The sequence below is a fragment of the Xylocopa sonorina genome, chromosome 1, assembly GCF_050948175.1.
Source record: "Xylocopa sonorina isolate GNS202 chromosome 1, iyXylSono1_principal, whole genome shotgun sequence".
Taxonomy (NCBI): domain Eukaryota; kingdom Metazoa; phylum Arthropoda; class Insecta; order Hymenoptera; family Apidae; genus Xylocopa; species Xylocopa sonorina.
Window position 1 is genome coordinate 8666514 of NC_135193.1, and position 14145 is coordinate 8680658.

Below are 14145 nucleotides of genomic sequence, written 5' to 3' on the forward strand. Positions count from 1 at the left end.
CTTATGTAACTATAAAAAAAACACATTGTTATTTATTACAAAGTTCCTTTATTGTGAGTGAACAATTGAAGTTGTTTAAAGACGTTATAGTGATTAAAACAACTTTGATGAAGTATAATAGGCTAGGTACAGATATTTCATGCTAGTACATCGCTTGAAATGTCGCGATAATGTACCACTTCTTTTAATCTTAAATACGTTAAAGTATCGGTAAATCTACATGCAGTTAAATTTTCGTTACATCATGCAATCATCTCTTTCCTTTCTTATTAGGTGGTGGCATAAGATCAGAATCATCTTGTAAAAATCTATGCCTATTAATATAATCTAAGAGACGCTCTTTTGTTATTGGTTTGATAATACTGTTGTACACAGATTGAGCCGTATTGAATGAATTCGGAAACGATTTATCAGTTCTTTCACGCATAAAAACCCATTGGCCATTCTCAAATTTACACTCTATAATCGCATTGTTTAAATCCTTTATTTGTTTAGTGACTTTCATTTTGCTGAATGGCTTTTTCGCACCACCAACGTACAGATGGCCAATTTTTCTTGCAAGAATTCCTTCTCCAGTTTCTGTGACTATCTTTAATCTAAAGTCAATGGAATTAAGTGACAATGGTTTCCACTTTAAAACTTCTGCTGAAAGTCCTGGACAGTACGGTTCGTTAGCAGGTTGAAATATTAAACCATCGGGTTCGTGGCTTAATTGTTTGGCAAATTTTTCGCTTAATAAACTAGCAGCTTGTGTCACATCCCAAAAGTATTTCAATCGCACTGAGAAGGGTTCCATTTCCTTCTTCAGCTTTCCCTCTTTCATTGCTTTATGCCTGCCGCCTATAATTGACCGCTCAATGATATAGAAACGGTCAGGATAGAATGGTAATTTACTAAAATCTTTTCCATTATACATCACTACGTCATAAACTAAGTATCTTGGATACTCTTTACCATCTGCTTTGTCAATCACCATTTCCTATATAAATTATTTCTATCAATAATCAATTCAATGACTAGTAAAATATATAAACCTTTCACTTAGAGTTACTTACACCATCTAATAATGTATCTTCAAGAGTTCTAGATATGTCCTCTGGATGTGGAAAAGTCATTCCACTAACTTGGAATACACTATTATCTCTATCTATAAAATAAATTTTTCCATTCCCTTGTATCATCATCATATACCTGAACAAATATAATCGATATGTTTTAAAGTAGTCTTTAATATTCAAATGCACAAATCTATTTCTATCTAACCTGGTCCCATCTGCTTTCCATGACACCCTATATGGCTTTTCATGTAACAATCTAATATTGTCCTCATCCATGGAAACAGGCTGGGAGCCTGGGAATCCACTTGATTGCCAACAACAAATGTCTTGAACTCGTGTCTGTATTCTACTTAATTCACTATCCTCTAAAATGGGAGTTACTCCAGGCACACCAGCCATGAATACCGGCTTTTTATTATTGTATTCACGCCTCCTCTTTTTATTTGGCGGATCTTGATTATAATTATCAATATTTGTGCTAGGACCTTCGTCCCTGTCTTCTACATTAGAATCATCGTATTCTAAACACCATGCTGGTCTAGGTGGAGGTTCATGAGCATCCTCCACATCATCGTATCTCCTAAATAATTCTTGGATATAATCAGATTTATATATGCCTGGCGGTCTTGCACTGGCAAACTCTACCAAGCCAGCATCAACACTGGTACCATCAGTTTCTACTAAGTAACTAATAATAAGGAAGCCAGTTCTATTGAAACCATGCGTGCAATGAACACCGATAACTTCTAATGGGTTGTACGTTATAAAATTTTTACAGACTTGTACGAAAGTCCTTGTTTGTTCCTCTGAAGGGGTTTCACCGTGGCCTCTGCACTGCAGCTTTAAGTATTTACAACCATACACTTCTAGACTCTTTTTGTCGTAAAATCTCGTGGTATTGGTTAAGTCGATCCATAAGCCTAACTTTATTTTCTGACTCTTTAACGACGAAAATAGCATATCCACCGTAAAACGACATTCTTCTGGCACTTGGCTGTCAAATGCCGAGGACAATGGAGTCTTGAAAGCGAGAAACTTGTTCTGAATTAATTTAATCGCTTTTCGTGGGCAGTGAAGCCATCGAGGTGGGATTGGACCTCTGCTATCATTCCAATTTGACATTCTGACGTATCTTTATTCAGGAGATAAATTCACTGAATCGTTTGGTTCGTAATGAAATTTTATAGACCAAAACCTTGGACGAACATTTTTAGACGACAGCAAGAAAGCATGAAAGATACGACACTATAACCTATATTTCTACAGCACTTTTTACTCACTTATTTTCTCCGACATAAGAAACAGAATAACGCTTTTAAACTTGTTGACTTCACGAAACAATCGTACAGTTTTAATTAATAATAAAATATACCGATTTTATATTTAAACATGTTCAAACACATCAGAACAGCTGTTATTAGCGTCCACTGGTCGCCATTACAGGCTTTCACAGTTTCGATTTTTGGCAAACTTCTCGATAGTTCGATGGTATGTTTCGACATTCGATAGAAATCGATTTACAGCGAAGCGTTTGAATTTCTTGTAATTTACTGTATATTTCCTTAGTTTTATTGTAGTTTCTTGTATATCTCACTATCTTTATTGCAATTTCTTGTATATTTCAACAGTTCTATTGTATTTTCTTGTATATCTCACTAGTTTTATTGTAATTTATTTTATATTTCCGGCTTTAGAGGTAAGAGAGAGAAAGATATATAAGAAGGCTATAAGAAAGAGTGAGACAGATAATACCGACTCTACGCTAGAACCCCTGGCGCCATCTCTGTGAAAAGTGCTCAAACTGCTCGCACATAATTATCGACAGTGAAGTGAACTACTGTGTGGCGTTACCGACTTTACCGACTTCTTCATATAAGCAGACACATTCACGTCATCTATAAACAAGAGACTCTCGTTTACGACGTCTTTCAAATTTCTACGCTTTTCAAATTATTCACTTATTTCTTGACCATCAAAGAGTGCACATCAAAATTTACCTTTTGCCAAATCTAGATTTGTATTTCTAAATTTCTATTTCAATGTACCCTAATTGTAAAGACTTATTATTGTTAAATAAACTTGTTACATAAAAGCCATCCTCAGCAAAAGTTAATTAGAAGAAAATATCGTGGACAACACAATAAAAACCACAACTGAAGAACTGCTGGCGCCATCTATGTGGAAAGCACTGAAACTAATTCCCGCTAGTTTCACCGCTTCTCCGAGAGATGGCGTTAGTCCTTAAGTAGTCCACTTCGCTATCGGTAATTATGTGCGAGCAGTTTGAGCACTTTTCACAGAGATGGCGCCAGGGGTTCCCGAGTGAGGTCCGCCACATCTGTCTCACTCTTTCCTATAGCTTTCTTATATATCTATCTCTCTTTTACCTTTAAAGCGGGAGATATAATTTATCTCACCCTTTTCATTCAATGAAAATTAAGGAATTTCTTTATTTAATCAGCAGTACTCTAAAATTCTGTAATTAAGATGAGAGAGTACGGCAGAGAGATGGAGAGAGATGCGGAAACGAATAAAGGAGTATTTACTGCCCTCCACGTCTGAAAAAAATTAGTTAAATAGGAGATCACAGTTTTCGTAATTTACAAAATTTTATCTCCTGAGATAAGTTTAAACTTTTATTACTCCAGCTCTATTCGAGTTTCAAGGTAAAATGGGAAGTATTATAATAGCAAATTTATTGCTCTTTTCAATATTGTTTGTCATTTTCTTGTAGGACATACGGTTTGAAAGATGAAATCAATAATATGAGCGAGACTGCTGATTCTTTGAAAACAATAAAGCTCCCAATTTTCTCTGCCATTTTTGCAAATCGGACCTAGGTTTATATGAACTCTATTGTTGCTTTTGAGATGTAGTATCAGCTGTAAAAATTTTTTACACGAGTAGTGAATCACCCTGCATGTGACAAGTAAGGCGTGCTCACTAAAGCAGCAGGAGAAATCGTGCTTATAGACAAGCCATCATTTCTTAACCACTATTAAGTATAAAAACTTCAATATTTGATTACTATAATAGAATTTTCATAGCAGATAGATGCGATACACGAATATATTTAGCTTTCACAAAGGACTAAATTGTAATTGCTGCTAAAAGCAGAGCTCCGTCTCGAACTGTTCGGTGAAAGCGTGACCAGGGTGGAGGAGAGTAGAACATTGCAATAAAGCGATACCCGACTTTAATATACGAGCAGCTAAATATAAGTCGTTCCCCTGCGGTTCCCCCACGTTGTTCGTTCGTTTTCGATGCACGTAAATTTTGACGAGGTTAACTCTACGATTTCTAACCAAACACTACAAATTATCATTGAACTTTTCAAAATGTTTCTATTATATTTTTGATCGGGCCACACTTTAATTGTATAGATGCGGTGGTTAATTACGAGGGAAGATCAACGCGGAATTGTATCCCACGATAGAACGTGAACTTTTGTACCATCGATATGAAACATTTTGATTATCATAACAATCGTCGAACTCATTAATACAAACTTAGATGGCCGACGTCGATTCGTTGGTAATTAACATATTTACTGATAACACGATGGCATTCTACTGCGTCTTTCTTAAAATGATACAAACAAAACGTACGCAAATTTCTGTTGACAAATAAAGGAAGAAGCGCAATTCGTTAGGTGATTAATAAACTAGTGAGCCAGAAATTGACGTAACGTCGAACATTGTATTTCGCAATACAGAAACAAACGTCGTGCCACGTTCGTGTCTTCCGTTTGATTTCTCAATCGACAATGGCGTAACTTATCTCCGGAATATTTAATGCTTTCATTTCTAGCGAGTCTACAGGAATCACATTCTTCCCCCTCTGATTACCAACGAAAAATCAATGTTTCCTTCATTTCCAACCACTTTTGTATTCTCTGCCGCTTGTAATAATGACGAAGTGACATATAAGGATACTCTTCGCAGTCAACAGTCGCAAGGACTTATTGAAATTCGAAAAAGTGGGACATCCATCGTAATCACTCAGTCAATAGCCATCATTTATCTTAAACGTGTAAATGTTTTAAAAGCGACTGCTAACGTGTCTAATTAAAAAGATTTTTCTCAATTTCGCAAAGGTCAAAGAACTATCGTCTTACGTACAGTTGATCGGGAATTAAAAGAGACGTACAATGTACCATTGCCTCCTTTTTTCTACAAGATGCAAAAGAGAAATTTTCGAGATGGTAGATAAATTCGTGTTGATGAATCACGCGAGCGCAGAATTTTACGAGCCAGCGCGGCCAGCTGAGGCTAACAAAGTTAGTCAGCCAATGAGAAATAATAAGTGGCTTGGAAAATTGAACGATGCATTGCAATTAGAATATCCGACGAGGTGTAAGTAAATGCTCGTCTCGTCACGCCAGTTAACAACACGCTGGAACATCTGTTCTTCGAACATTTTGTACGATGGAATTTTGTAAAGTGACGCACCTTTCAATGCTGTTTTGCTCTATGAACGCGTTTTATGTTTTCTTCACCACATCTGCCATGTTTCCGGTAATGGTGCATGTCTTTGCCAGGCACCGATAACACGACTCTAACGAGACGAACACACAAAACATAATGTTTTGTTGACCCACAGGATACCACAATCGTACGGATTATTTTAATCTAACCACTACCTACGTACACAATTGCTATTTGTCCTTCTCTTCTTCCCTACCCATTTCTTCATAATAGTTGTTTTTTTGTTCAAACCTACGCACAACTTTTATATCTTTATCAGTTCGAGGCAAACATCTTTATTATACTTTTCAATTTCTGCGTTTAGTATACAGACAAGTTATCAGTTAATTGCTTCTTTTTTTTTTGTTCATTCTATAGAGTTAAATACAATACCGATTACTTTGATCGACACTTCGACGCAGATAGAGATATTTCTACAACGGTTCTAAAAAAGTATAAAAAAGAGTCGTTTAAATGTACATTTCAAATACGAATAAAACAAAACTGTGGTAGTCTAAAAGCGAACCAGGGGTCATTCACACGAACAAGCCCTATTAAAATCTAAATCTTATTTCATCAGTCTCGCTAAGCGCAAACTGGTTTTCAGGAAAAGGTAAAACCATTGCTACTTCGCGAATATTTAAAAACGCACTTGCTTTCAAGTGTGGCGTACATAAATTGAAGTGACGTCGAAATGGGCAGAAAAGAGGGCGACGATTTCCAAAGCAGAGGTGTCGCGTGTAACGAAGGCGGAGAAAGTTCTCGTTCTCCCTCGACACCCCGCGCAGGAAACGCTTCCTCGAGGCCTGGGCTCGGCTACCCACGCGCCATACCCGAAGAAAGAAAGTTGTTACGCCGCGCGAAGCCCGGAGATTTTCTCTCTGTAACCTGCTCCTATCTCCGCCGACATGCCCTGGTTAAAGCAGCATCTTCTCTTTTTCTCGTCTCCGACGGTCTTGTTCGTCGCGCGCGGGAACAGCGACCTGACCGTCGGAAACACAAATAACCACCCCATTTCTACGATCTTGACTAGAAATTTCCAACCTCCACAGATGCCGCTACCGACTCTACGTAGACAGGAGATTCCAATTACGCGATATCGGATTTACTAACTTAACAATATTATACAAAGATGACGTATATATAGGATGCATTCCATCGTACTCGTTATCCTCTTCAGAAATACGAAAAAGCATGTTACTGGAAATATAAACACGATTCGTTTACTTCCCTCAGGTTGTTCAGTCGATAATGGACTCTAATTGGCATGTCGAGTTGCATTTGTTATTTAAGTTTTTACTTTACAGAGTACTTCTTTTACGTTTTTTCTTCCTCTACGTTACCGTACTATTCATCGCTGAAGGAACACTCAATCGGATTGAGAAATTCCACGGGTTAAACCGTGTAATAGAATGAAGTCAAATAATTGTAACGGTACAGTTCGTCGATCTGCACGTCCTCGAGCGAATACTGGTTACAATAAAAAGTCAGGGATATCTGAAGATCATCGTCCTAGAGAGCGAATCCGTCCCAGCTAAGCTGTTACCTGGTACGTTATCGCTGTATAATTCGACCTCGAAAATTTTCTTAGTGTGTTCACGTGTTAGGTGTACCTAGCGGAGATCGGTCGGTCGATCGTTCACCTCGAATCTGTCCGTTTCATTCGAGGCAAAATCGGCGAAGTTCAACAACCGCGACGGCGATGTACATCGCCGCCGTTAATAAGAGGCCTGACGCGACCGTGAAGAATAAATTTAAAAGAGAGGCAACGCCTCCGAAAATGTCCCTGACCCGCGTAAAAACCTTCGGTATGTCTCTACCAGGGGAGAAACGAGCCGTTCGTTCGCTATAACTTTTCTGTTTTAGCGAGCGCGCGCATGTGCCTGCGAACGCACCGTGTACAATCATCGATACGTAGTAAGTGCACACGCGCGGTTAAACGCTTTATTTAACTCCAAGGACTTTGGATTTTCGTACGTCATTAAGTATACACTGATCACCGCATAATTCAACAGTTCGTGCGCGATACCTATTTTCTCGCTTCTCTTTCTCAACGGCGTCACGAACAAAAAAAAACAAGAAGGAAAAAGTCAACGAAAGTAAGAAGAAGCAATTGCTTCCTTATTATCGCATCAATTACGGGAAGCTCCTGTGGATATTTCGGACGAATTGTCGTACGCGTTTTCACGTTCAAAGCTACCACGTGTTCTATTCGCGCCTGTTTTGTAATAATAAGCATTTCAACAACCCTTGTGCCCTCGCACTTAATCCTAGATTACTAAACTATCCCGCAACGTATGCGTAATTAGTTATCAATCGTAGTGGTAAGAATATTACACTTATTTAGAAAGGAGTCAAAATAGATACGCGCTCACGAATCATCGATTCAACGTCGAACCTAATTTCTTCCGAATTTGAATGACCTAGGGTTAAAAATCAATTGCTTACCCGGTAGTTTCCAAATACCCTGGTAAGATCGTTATCGGCGAGAGTTTACTGAAACCTCGAAACATGAAATTATTTATAGAAGGAATCCCATCGTAAAGCATGCCGTGAAAACGACGGAAGCTCTCACAGAGGAGCATCGTTTCGAACGGAATCGATAGAAGTTATGCAACGATCGTAGCGAAATGTAATAATCGCACGTTGTGTAACAATTGCGTAGCGCACGCGAGTCAGGAATCGAATCTTTCCCGATACGGTTCTTCCTCGATCGTCCGACAGCAAGAATAGTTTTCGCAATGTCACTCGAGTGATTATAAAGATTTACGAGGACATTTCGTAAGACGTCTCGTCATTGGAACATAGTTTCACGCTATCGTTTCTAGGCAGATAAACCAGCTTTTTCTTGTTCTATCTGTCTCGTCTATCTTCTCTCTTGTTCAACATTGAATCGTTCTATGCGCATGTTGATAAGAGCAAAAAATGGACACTGAAAATAATTATACACGTTACACAACGGTATCAACGGTTGAATTGATACGCAATATTTACTACGATATCGACTACCGTATTAACATATGTATTTTCCTAATCACCGTTCGATTCGATTGAAAAAGAAGCTTCTCATAAAAAAAAAATGCAGCTTAATGCGATAATTTTGATTGAAGATAAGTCTCTTTCCATCCAGAATTCATTCCTTTAGATCCACGCGACGTTGAAAATTACACGTTGACGTAACTACCTCTTTTAAGTCTCTTATTATTATGTCATTATATTGTCGCCAAGCAATTTACTTACAGTCACTGTTATTAGTTCCTAGTTTCCAAGTCAAACTGCAACTAACTGGCTTTCCTAATTTTAATTACAGAGGATTAATATTATTGACGGCGAATGTCTGATTGAGGAGGTTCAGAAGAAGATACGAGTGTTTGCGTGGTTCTCTGCAATACATATTCAACGTGATATAAATGTCCACTACGTTAGAACCTCATGGTCATCGCCACGGGATGTCACAGTATTTCTTTTAATCCGGCATATAAAGGTCGACGAAAATATACGTACAAACACCAGGAATATGTAGTTTCGATGCAAGCTTTTTCATCATTCATACAGCATTTGCCAGAATTTGCAAACAAATGGCTTGTATCCATTGTTTATAAGCGCGTGACTCTTTATCATGAGGTCCCAAAGACGCTGATATCAGAAGCTGTAAGTCTTCTTTTTTTTTTTTGTTCCCATTGAAATGTTATCTGTGTTATGATAATCATCGAATATTCGAACGATAGACTGGTTTTTAAGCGGAGAGTTAGATCTTCCTAATTGTTGTTTAACTGTGGTCTTTTGGTTCATCTCTTCGAGAAAAAAAAGGCGGAGGACGAACGTTCCCAGATTAATTGAAACGATGCTGACATTCCATACGCGGGAAATTTTATCTAAAAATTTACAAAACAGCTTATCAGAAGCAGAAAAGAAGCAGGAAGGAGATAAGGTTTTACAATTGACAAAGGTGGAAGTAAACAAGATTGAAGATAGTGAAGTGAATAATTTACTTTTACTCCGACTTCCAAACAAATGTTGCAAAGAAATTAATTTATAATCATCCTGGGAATAGGTGTGCGATAAAAAGACCAAACCGTTAAATTCTCTGGTTTATTCGAGACATATACCTACGACGCATCTTGCAGCCCCTTTCCAAAAACGCATTTTTTAAATATCATCGAGTAATGATATGTATGCTTGTTTTCTCTCGATCAGGCTCAAAGAAAAGAACACGCAGTCGCTTAACAAATATGTACACTTTAATCGTCCTCATTCATTCGACTCACGATCATATATAATACGATCTTTTAAAGAAAAAGAAGAAAGACAAAAAAACGCGCATTGTACGCTGGATTTGTCGCACAATTCGAAACATTTTTCGTATTCCTCCTTCAAACCACTTGCATTAGGGACAAGGTATTTCGACGTACATATATTATCGCGTTAAAAAACATACTGTTTGTGCCATTATCATAGAACGAGAGTGTAAACACCGTTTAGGATTCGTTCGAATAGAACCATGTTCTTCATTCAAAATGAAACTACAGTGGGTCACTCTGTAATATTTCCATAATAATTCTTGACATACTTTGACGGAATATTCCATCATCCGAGATTTGGCCCAAGCAAACATAGCGGACCATTCCGGCATTGCAATGCAAATGGCTTAAACGGATAAATATTACACGGTTGTTGCAACATTTTTACTGAAATCGAAGACTATGTATCGCGTTTGACGCCGGCAAAGAACGACTGTTTTGTAATCTTTGTAAGATAACAAATTGTTAATTTGCTAAATGTGAACGGAGAAAACGTAGAGAGAGAGAGAGAGAGAGAGAGAGAGAGAGAGAGAGAGAGAGAGAGAGAGAGAGAAAGAGAGAGGGAGAGAGAGATGTAAAAGGAAAATAAAGAGAAAGTATGAAATCGCGGAAGCAAACGTCCACAACCTCCTAGAACAAAATCACGTAACGTGTGACCTTTCCGTCTAATGGCGCGATGGTCGCGAAACATCGCGAAACTGAGGCGTAACCAAGCCATCGCGAACAGTAAAAGGCACGATCGAACTTTCTTCGAGAGGCTTTCGTGAAAGCTCTCCCTGACTGGCGAACTGGCACCAAGACCAACATCGTATTATACTATAGAACACATAATCTCCGCGAGTTGGACTTGAAACGAGAAATTCATTCTACTTTACTGCTATTCATTCAAGCGTTCACCGCTACGCAGATCTGCGATGATATACAATACAGACACTAAAAATTATTAAACTTTCTCTGGGTAAAAAATGATACTTTTTTACTTTACTAACTTTCTTCTCAATGAATCTGATACATTTTTTAATCATTGACCATTTTATCATAAGTACTTAATTTTTTTTCTCGCGACCTCTCGGTTCGTAATGGCACAAAATTTTCCATCGTCATGTTATTATGTACGATCCTCTCGTGTGACTTTTATCCGCTCTATTTTCGTGTCAATAATAATTGTCGACTGATATTCGCTCGGTCGCAATACGTAAAACTCGTGACAGGTAATATGGAAATTATAACAAGACTAATTATGCTCACGTTGGATGATTCCGACTCTGGTAACAGTTGAATATCGCATCGTTCAATTAACAATTATAAGTACGATTCTTACGTTCTAAATTTGTCACGTATTAGTTTACCAATAGTAATTACTCTAACTATATTTACCAAGAATTGTATATAGTGAACTACACCAATTCAGGCGCCATTTGCGTTGTTACTCTAGGGGCAGTAAAGTATTGCCTTTTTTTCATAGCATCGTGTAAAGGACGATTATTATTGCAGAATTGTCCAGAATTATGCTCCGTTTACTTTGTTTAGCCTAATTATCGATATCAGCTGGTTGATGTGGGACAATGAAATAAAACTGATTTCCTTGATTCATAAAAGAAACAGGCAAAGTATTTGTATGACAAAGAAATAGAAAAGTGAAATCGGCGAAATCGAAAGCAGAGAAACAATGTTGATGTAAAGAAGATTTATTAAATAAAAAATCATTGCTTCTGTTTGTGGAATTTTGGATAAATTGTCCGTACAAAATATAATTTTCGCCGACATTTTGCATTCCAGCATTTCTCACGTGCTACCAAAAGGTATTCAATTATTCCACGCCAAGAGATCATCTTCCGAATCAAACTTCCCAGCGAAGAAATGAGAAAATGCAAAGTGTTCGTGGCGTTTAAAAAAAAAAGGCACAACGTAGAAACTTTGGCAGTGCGTCAAAAAGAATTGTTCGCCGTTACAAGTAGTAGAGAAGATTGACTAGCGCTGATCTTCGATGACGATTTATTAACGGAACTGAAAGAAAATAGGGAAAAAATAAGGGGAAAAAACGAATTAAAAAAAAGAAAAAACTTTCAAACGTGTACTGTACTTAACGTTACACCTGAAACTATCATTAAAACGAACTTAAAAAATTGTACTCGGCAGTGTGGACAGAAATTTCGAGTCCTCAAAGGATTAACCTTCGTTCCCTTGTCAAGCCTACTCTAACAATACTCTAATTTAATTTCAGAATCAGTAAAAAACTTTAAATTCCTCGTCGAAATAAAGAACATATACGAATGATACCAAAGGCAATTGAATAAAGTAAGGGACAGAAGGTTAAATCTTTTCTTCAGCACCAATCGAACCTTTGTTATTCGTACAATGAGTCTCAATATAGACGACTCGTCTTTTAGTCTAATGGGTTCTCTCTCTCTCTTTCTATCTCTCTCCCTCTCTCTCTCTCTTTTTTCTCTTAGTTTACTCTATCACCATTTCTCAGTTACGCAACCTTCTTTCGTTCACGCAATGCCTTTCTTTTTTTCCTTAATTCTTTTCACATCTAATCTCTAACACTTCTCAATGGGCGAATGATCGTTTCGACGGATGATCCTCCGAGACAAAAGTATTCGATCGATGCATCTCGTTTGTTCCTCGTCGATGAACATTGTCGCTAAAAAAGGTATATGTACACAGCGTCTGTACGTGGACTGCAACTGTATCAACAGGCCACGATGCTGTCATCGACGAAGTTAATCGATGAGTACGTTGCCATCGATCGAGCCGCGAGCAAATTACTATTCCATGACGCGAAAATATTACACATATATATATATATATATATATATATATATATATATATATATATATATATATATATATATATATATATATATATGTGTGTGTATATAATCGATACATACATATATATAACGCATATATACATACATATTCAAACGATAGCCTCAACGAGACTAATATCTGTCCAGAAGCGCGCACCACTGACAATTGAAGACGAAAATGTATATTCGGTAAGGTCGCCTTCTATCCATCGTTCATGCGAGGTTGCGCTTACGCAATTGAGGAGGATCCTCAACAAACGTATGTATATATCATATAAACAGGCCGTTTTCGAGCGACAAGAATAAGAGAAACATTTGCAAAAGCTAAAGATGAAATTCACATGGTTCCTTGAATGTCAAAATAAAAATGTCCGAGCTAATCGTAATTTTATATTGTTCATTTCGCTGCAAGTTTTGCTGGACCGATTACGTTGCTCGATCGAAAGCGTACCTTGTAATTTAGTCTGAATGCACGAAGACACCGGTCGCCTCGAGGAACGCCGTGCTCGCGTTACGGCTCCGCATGGTTCGACTATGTATATAAAAGGAGGCAAATTTCGGGGTTGCTCCAGAGAGAACACGGTCTGGTAGAAATGCGATGATGAAACGGGGACAAGAAGAAATGCTTTTTCCTTCGGACACGCGTGTGTACGTGGTATTGGCTCGATCGCCGCCGCGACTGGCCACTTTCGCTTCTTCTACTTTTTTTCCCCTCGACGCCATATTCGTTGGTCGCTTTTACATTAATCATTTTTATCCGAACACGTTTGTACGCACACGCGCTTTCGTACATTGGCGATAAAAGAAGACGAAAGGAGACACTTTCGAGCCCGAGCGATTCTGGTTATTGTGGAACATTGAAAAGGGATGAGAAGGAAGAAGAAAAAAAGAGAAATTCGTTGGAAAGGGAACACGAAACAAGGGAGTTCATTATGTGCCTCGCACTGTCGCAGAATTCGTGTCGCAGCACTTTCATTGTTTCCTCTCAGGGACACGCTGTGACTCGTGAGGATTCGCTCGCAACGATCACCACCTTCTTATATATTACGATCCACTTTTCTCTTTTTTTTTATTTTCGAGTGAGACTCATTGGGACACAAACGCCTCTTCATTCTTTCTTCTCGAACAGTTTCTTCGTTTTCTTTTTTTGCCTTCTTAACAAGTCAATGTTAATATGATAACAATGAGACCTACGACGTGATGGTCTGACGATTCAAATTTGATACGGAGCACGACGGGGATGGGCGCGCGCGACCGCACATCGAACGAGATCGCTCCAAGGCTGATGATTCATCATGAAACTTCATCCGACGCAATATTCTGAAAAAGGAACGAGATCCCCGGCCGACGATAACGTAGAAATTTCTCAATAAGAAAGATCGTCCATTGAAATGCGCAATCCGATCGTTCCGCCAAGATGGCGGCTGTTTTTTGAAAGTTACACGTTGCTCTGTGAGATCAGCGAAATTACTATGCCATTGTGTTCAAATCGACATGATTAATG

General features: G+C 38.2%; 2 protein-coding genes across 2 annotated transcripts in view; both read right to left on the bottom strand.

The window, feature by feature from the left end:
• LOC143424282 (transducin beta-like protein 2) overlaps positions 1-14145 on the bottom strand; it is a 38631-nt gene that overhangs the window by 1652 nt on the left and 22834 nt on the right. The window lies entirely within an intron of this gene.
• Positions 26-2522, bottom strand: Mrna-cap (RNA guanylyltransferase and 5'-phosphatase mRNA capping enzyme). The gene is made up of 3 exons (XM_076896329.1): positions 1264-2522; positions 1056-1191; positions 26-979 (listed from the first exon to the last, which is right to left on the bottom strand). Exons 1-3 carry the CDS (start codon positions 2178-2180, stop codon positions 251-253), a joined length of 1782 nt encoding a protein of 593 aa, XP_076752444.1. The 5' UTR covers positions 2181-2522; the 3' UTR covers positions 26-250.